This window comes from Coregonus clupeaformis, chromosome 12 (genome assembly GCF_020615455.1).
Source record: "Coregonus clupeaformis isolate EN_2021a chromosome 12, ASM2061545v1, whole genome shotgun sequence".
NCBI lineage: Eukaryota > Metazoa > Chordata > Actinopteri > Salmoniformes > Salmonidae > Coregonus > Coregonus clupeaformis.
In genome coordinates, this window is record NC_059203.1 from 43,327,695 (window position 1) to 43,335,596 (window position 7,902).

The 7,902-nt window shown below is 42.6% G+C and overlaps 1 protein-coding gene across 1 annotated transcript; it reads left to right on the forward strand.

The window, feature by feature from the left end:
• The first annotated feature begins 6,792 nt into the window (after positions 1 to 6,792).
• On the forward strand, positions 6,793 to 7,902 carry LOC121578675 (actin-3-like). Its single transcript, XM_041893060.2, has one exon. It carries the CDS (start codon positions 6,793 to 6,795, stop codon positions 7,900 to 7,902), a length of 1,110 nt encoding a protein of 369 aa, XP_041748994.2.

A 7,902-nucleotide genomic window follows, 5' to 3' on the forward strand; every position in this document is an offset into this window, starting at 1 on the left:
ACCACCCGCCGAAGGGCCTTGCGGTCGTGGATGGAGCAATTTGTGGACGGTCGTGGACGGTAGGCCGTCATTGTAAATAATAATTTGTTCTTAACTGACTTGCCTAGTTAAATAAAGGTTAAATAAAATGTTTAAAAAAATATTACTGTACCAGGCTGTGATGCAACCAGTCAGGACGCTCTCGATGGTGCACCGGTAGTATTTGGAGAGGACCTGGGACGGCATGCCAAATTTCTTCAGCCGCCTTAGGAAGTAGAGATGCTTTTGCGCCCTCTTGACAAGAGTGGTGGTGTTGTTGGTCCATGACAAGTCCTCGGTGATGTGGACGGAGAGGAACTTAAATCTTGTGACTCTCTCTACTGGAGTCCCGTTGATGTGGATTGGGGCATGTTTCCTCCTCTGCTCCCTGAAGTCAACAATCAACTCCTTTGTTTTGCTGACGTTGAGGGAGAGGTTGTTGTCATGACACCACAATGCCAGTTCACTTACCTCCTCCCTATAGGCTAACTCATCGTTGTTGGTTATCAGGCCTACAACCGTGGTGTCGTCAGCAAACTTGATGATGGAGTTGGTGTCGTGCAAAGCCACGTAGTTGTGGGTGAATAGGGAGTACAGCAGAGGACTGAGGATACACCCCTGGGGGGGCCCCTGTATTAAGAGTCAGTGTGGAGGAGGTGTTGTTGCCAATCTTCACTGCCAGTGGTCTGCGTGTCAGGAAGTCCAGCATCCAGTTGCAGAGGGTGATGTCCAGACCTAGGGCTCTGAGCTTGGGGTCGAGCTTGGAGGGAACAATAGTGTTGAATGCTGAACTGAAGTCAATGAACATATAGTGCATTGAGAAAATAGTCATATAGTTGAAGTCGGAAGTTTACATACACTTAGGTTGGAGTCATTAAAACTCATTTTTCAACCACTCCACAAATTTCTTGGTAACAAACTATAGTTTTGGCAAGTCGGTTAGGACATCTACTTTGTGCATGACATAAGTCATTATTCCAACAATTGTTTACAGACAGATTATTTCACTTATAATTCACTGTATCACAATTCCAGTGGTTCAGAAGTTTACATACACTAAGTTGACTGTGCCTTTTTAAACAGCTTGAAAAATTCCAGAAAATGATGTCATGGCTTTAGAAGCTTCTGATAGGCTAATTGACGTCATTTGAGTCAATTGGAGGTGTACCTGTGGATGTATTTCAAGGCCCACCTTCAAACTCAGTGCCTCTTTGCTTGACATCAAGGGAAAATCAAAAGAAATCAGCCAAGACCTCAGAAAAAAAAATGGTAGACCTCCACAAGTCTGGTTCATCCTTGGGAGCAATTTCCAAATGCCTGAAGGTACCACATTCATCTGTACAAACAATAGTATGCATGTATAAACACCATGGGACCACGCAGCCGTCATACCGCTCAGGAAGGAGACGCGTTCTGTCTCCTAGAAATGAATGTACTTTGCTGCGAAAAGTGCAAATCAATCCCAGAACAACAGCAAAGGACCTTGTGAAGATGCTGGAGGAAACAGGTACAAAATAATCTATATCCACAGTAAAACAAGTCCTATATCGACATAACCTGAAAGGCTGCTCATCAAGGAAGAAGCCACTGCTCCAAAACCGCCATAAAAAATCCAGACTATGGTTTGCAACTGCACATGGGGACAAAGATCGTACTTTGTCCTCTGATCTTTTGAAACAAAAATAGAACTGTTTGGCCATAATGACCATCGTTATGTTTGGAGGAAAAAGGGGATAACTTGCAAGCTGAAGAACACCATCCCAACCGTGAAGCACAGGGGTGGCAGCATCATGCTGTGGGGGTGCTTTGCTGCAGGAGGGACTGGTGCACTTCACAAAATAGATGACATCATGAGGAAGGAAAATTATGTGGATATATTGAAGCAACATCTCAAGACATCAGTGAGGAAGTTAAAGCTTGGTCGCAAAAGGGTCTTCCAAATGGACAATGACCCCAAGCATACTTCCAAAGTTGTGGCAAAATGGCTTAACGACAACAAAGTCAAGGTATTGGAGTGGCCATCACAAAGCCCTGACCTCAATCCTATAGAAAATGTGTGGGCAGAACTGAAAAAGCATGTGCGAGCAAGGAGGCCTACAAACCTGACTCAGTTACACCAGCTCTGTCAGGAGGAATGGGTCAAAATTCACCATATTTATTGTGGGAAGCTTGTGGAAGGCTACCCAAAACGTTTGACCCAAGTTAAAGAATTTAAAGGCAATGCTATCAAATACTAATTGAGTGTATGTAAACTTCTGTCCCACTGGGAATGTGATGAAAGAAATAAAAGCTGAAATAAATCATTCTCTCTACTATTATTCTGACATTTCACATTCTTAAAATGAAGTGACCCTAACTGACCAAAGACAGGGGATTTTTACTAGGATTAAATGTCAGGAATTGTGAAGAACTGAGTTTAAATGTATCTGGCTAAGGTGTATGTAAACTTCTGAGTTCAATGTACCTCTTGACTTATTTACACACAATACTGCATAATGACCAAGTCAAAACATGTTTTTAGAATTATTTGCACATTTATTGAAAATGAAAATGAAATATCTAATTTACATAAGTATTCACACCCCTGAGTCGATGTTAGAATCACCTTTGACAGCAATTACAGCTGTGAGTCTATCTGGGTAAGTCTCTAAGAGTTTTGCACACCTGGATTGTACAATATTTGTACTTTTTTTTATGATTCAAGCTCTGTCAAGTTGGTTGTTGATCATTGCTAGACAGCCATTTTCAAGTCTTGCCATAGATTTTCAAGCGAATTTAAGTCAAAACTGTAACTAGGCCACTCAGGAACATTCAATGCTGTCTTGGCAACTCCAGTGTATATTTAGCCTTGTATTTTAGGATATTGTGTAGTGGAAAGGTGAATTTGTCTCCCAGTGTCTGTTGGAAAGCAGACTGAACCACCTTTTCCTCTTGCGTTTTGCCTGTGCTTAGCTCTATTTTGTTTATTTTTATCCTAAAAACCTCCCTAGTCCTTAATGATTACAAGCATACCCATAACATGATGCAGCCACCACTATGCTTGAAAATATAGAGAGTGGTACTCAGTGATATGTTGTGTTGGATTTGACAAAGTTCGTTTATTTGCCATATTTTTTGCAGTTTTACTTTAGTGCTTTATTGCAAAAAGGATGCATGTTTTGGAATATTTGTATTCTGTACAGGCTTCCTTCTTTTCACGCTGTCATTGAGGTTAGTATTGTGGAGTAACTTCAATGTTGTTGATCCAGCCTCAGTTTTTTCCTATCACAGCCATTAAACTCTGTAACTGTTTTAATGTCACCATTGGCCTCATGGTGAAATCCCTGACCAGTTTCCTTCCTCTCCGGCAACTGAGTTAGGAAGGACGCCTGTATCTTTGCAGTGACTGGGTGTATTGATACACCATCCAAAGTGCAATGAATAACTTCACCATGCTCAAACGGATATTCAATGTCTGCTTTTTTTTTTAACCCATCTACCAATAGGTGCCCTTCTTTGCGAGGCATTGGAAAACCTCCCAGGTCTTTGTGGTTGAATCTGTGTTTGAAATTCACTGCTCGACTGAGAGACCTCACAGATAATTGTATATGTGGGGTACAGAGCTGAGGTAGTCAAAAATCATGTTAAACACTATTATTGCACACAGAGTGAGTCCATGCAACGTATTATGCGACTTGTTAAGCACATTTTTACTCCTGAAGTTATTAAGGCTTGCCATAACAAAGGGGATGAATTCTTATTGACTCAAGACATTTCAGCTTTCATTCTGCATTGATCCTTTTTGCACTAATGTTTTAACTCATCACATATGCTGCTGCTACTGTTTATTATGTGTCACGGTATTCATAGTTATATGTACATATCTACCTCAATTACCTCGTACCCCTACACATTGGCTCGGTACTGGTACACCGTGTACGTATATAGCCAAGTTATCGTTACTCATTGCCTATTTATTATTACCTTTTATTATTACGTGTTTTACTTTTCTATTATTTCTCTATTTTCATTATCTTTGCATTGTTGGGAAGGACCCGTAAGTAAGCATTTCACTGGTAGTCTACACCTGTTGTTTATGAAGCATGTGACGAATAACATAACGCAGGACTCCAACTCCATCATTAAGCTTTCTGATGACACCACTGTTGTAGGTCTGATAACCAACATCAATGACAGCCTATAGGGAGGAGGTATGAGCCCTAGCAGTGTAGTGCCAGGACAACTACCTCTCTCTCAACTTCAGCAAAACCAAGGAGCTGATCGTGGACTATAGGAACATAACTGGTACCGTATAATCTGTCGGGAAGGAATGGGATGCGTGGGATAATGCACAGCCTGTAGTGCAACTGAATCCATGTATAAAGAGGGCCTCCAGCAGGTGGATGTCTAATCTAATAGTTTGCTGATGCTTGATTATAAGTGCCAGAAATATACTATAAATGCCTGATAATAGCCCACCTTTCAGATTGCAATTGTTTCCAACACATATTTTTTATCTGCAAAGCTTTCAAACTATGACTAGCTAGTGAGGAATTAGACATTGTTTTTTTCACGGCAAGGATCTCTTTATATGCTATAATTAGAGGCTCTTAATAACTCTATTCGTTTAAAGCTCTGTTTGTAGCCTTGGGAGTCAGATTGGAAAGCTATTACTTTGGTCAATTATCCTTAAAAGCAATGGATGAAAACTTTGCTAAGTGTCCTTAGGCATGGACCATATATAATGTTACAATTAATTTGTTTATGACATGGTCGGTGTATTTGTACTTTTCATCATTACCCTAGTCATCATTCTTATCATCGTTATGATGCAATCAGTGCCTCTTGGTTGCACACACTGACCATGGATATTCATCACCATATACTATATAAAACCCTCAAAGCTGCAGACAAAAATCTGCTTACTACAGTATATCTGGGGAGCCACAAATAGCCCAGAGGATCCTGGCATACCAATATACAGTACCTGCCATATGTAAATAGACTGTGGGAGATTTAAATGAATAGTGTGAGAGCTCTGCCACTTGGCTGCATGCCTGTCATTGTGCAGGCCTGTGAGCTCCATCATTTTTATGTTTGATACAAACAAGCTTATCTGGTTTAACATAATCAGCTTTACTGAGCTGAGGGATGGCACTGTCCACTTTGATTCCACTTCTTAAATTCAACATCTACTCAATGGAGAGCTGGTCATAAAACATCTAAAGCGAAGACCTTTATGACAGACTGTGGGCAGACTTGACTGCTATTGGGCCTGGCCAATGTTGAATTAATTAGTGATGTATACCTGTACAATGACATTTATATGATATGAAGTACTGCATTGTTGTCATTGAATCAATGGGGCAGATGGAGCATCTACTTTGTTACATTTAACCATTCTGAGATTGGGTATTGTGGAGCGGCATCTGTATTACAGTGACAGATAGTCTTAATCAAAGTTTCTCATTGATTTACCTTATATTTAATAGGATTCACTAACAGGGTCCAGTACTTATACTTTAGTTTGAATGTAAATTACTACAATAGGGGATCACATGTGGCCCCTCTCCACAGCATGTTCACTCTCCCTTTTGTGTAATGGGAAGTGAATACCTTCTTGTGCTGACAGGCTAGTAGTGACTTACATCTGTGAACTGTTGACTCCTTCAGCCAAAATCTCTGTTGCCCAAGAGTCAGAAACAAACAGCTTCTAATTATACTCTTCCACTGCAGTAGCCACGGAGGGGTGACATTTGTAGGTTAACTCCATCATAGGAAGGATTGGATGCATAAGTGTGTGTGTGTGTGTGTGTGTGTGTGTGTGTGTGTGTGTGTACGTGTGTGATTAGATCAGAGTGACTGGAGCCTATTCCAGAAAAATGTAGTGTGTTAACCCAATGCAGATTTGTAGTGTAAGAGGTGCTATTGGGGGTCAAATCTGCCTTCAGTAAGGACTCTTGGTCTGTACGTTTCCTACTTTCCTTGTTACTGTAATACAGAATAATGTTCAAAATTAGAACCACTCTCTTGCCCTGTTTATTGCATGCGTTGAATCCAGTTCAAACTGGTCCACACATGCAATGCAGCCTCTTTTATTCGTCCTTATCTTAATCACATAGTGAGGTTTGATGTGTACTGGATGCAGAAACATTTCACCTCAAGGTTTACAGCAGTTCAATGATTCTACTGGCCATCAAATGTCCTGTAAGTGCTATGATGAGTTTGGATGGGAACATTCATCCTCTCTCCCATTATAGATGTTGGAGAGGCTTAGGTAATGATTGCCCAACTCACGGAATCAGCCACTCAAAGAAAACATTTTTTTTACCAGGCCTGCACAAAAGGGAGATAAAGAATTCTATAAAAAATTGATTTTCAAAGATGAGGATAGAATGAGTCTGAAGGATATCTCTGACACACACCATTTTGGGTTGCTTGGAGTGCAGCCATTTGTGAGTACAGTATACATGAAAGGGAGCCAAAATCATGGTGTGTATGTGTGTCTGTGTGTGTGTGTGACAAGTTATCCTTGTCAGCTAACGTTCACAAATACTGAGAAATAACCCTGTGATTATCCGTTGCCATAGTAACCCAAACTGGAGCACTGTGGTGATGCTACAAGGCCATTGTGATGTCACAAAACATGTTTTTTTCAAGGAATAAAACAGTCTTTCTGACCATTAGTCTCAGTTCATAAGAGTTCATTGTTGCAGACAAGCTTGGGGACAACTAGAAAAAGAAAAAGAAACTTTTGCTTTCATTGTTCAAACAAAATACAGACTTTGTCCAAGAATGACTGCAGTGGATAGCAGTGAGGACTTCAAGCAGAATGTGGCTATTGTAATCGACCCGGGATCAGGCTCCATCAAAGCTGGCTTCTCTGGAGATGAGAAGCCCCATAGAGTGCTGAGGTCAGTGGTTGGATTGTCCAAAAAGGACCAAACAGAATGTTATTTTGGAAACAACATTCCCTGCAAGGACTCAGATGATCTCATTCTCAAGAGGCCCATCACCAGTGGAATGATAAGTGACTGGGATTCCCTGGAGAAGCTGTGGAGCCATGTGCTCTATGAGGAGCTGCAAGTCTGCCCTGAAGAGCATGGCATCCTGATGACTGACCCAGCCTTCTCTCCCATCTCCAACCGAGAGAAGACAGCTGAACTCCTGTTTGAAGGGTTTGGGGCCCCGGCTATGTATTTTTGTTACCAGCCTGTGCTGTCCATGTATTCTTATGGACTGGTTACTGGTCTAGTGGTGGACTCTGGGGCTGGCTGCACCTCTGTCTCTCCAGTGTGCAATGGCTACTGCTTACCACATGCCACCTTTCACATGGACCTGGCTGGAAAGGGTGTGTCTGACTATCTGAGCAAACTACTGGCCGACGTTGGACATGGGAGTGCTCTCCAGCAAAAGTCCTCTATGCAGGAGATGAAGAAGCAGCTCTGCTACGTCGCCCAGCTGAGGTCTGAGGACAAAGGCACATCTCTGGACTATCAACTCCCAGATGGCACCACCATTACCCTGGGTGACGAGCGCTTCCGTGGCCCTGAGATCCTCTTCTGTCCATCCGACGCAGGAATGTTGCAGCCTGGAGTTCACATCTTGGCCAAGAACAGCCTGCAGAAGTGCGCCCCCGAGTGGCAGGAGGCCTTGATGGCCAACGTGGCCTTGTGTGGCGGCTCCTCGATGTTCACTGGCTTCCCGGAGCGCCTCCAGGCAGAGATGGAGAAACTGACCCCGAGGGACTCCAGGATCGAGGTGCTGTCTGGGGCCCACAGGGAGTTTGCCTCCTGGGTGGGGGGCTCCATCATCACCTGCCTCAGCAGCTTCCAGCCCATGTGGGTGAAGGAGCAGGAGTACCAGGAGGAGGGCTCCAGTGTGGTGCGCAAGAAATGCTATTAG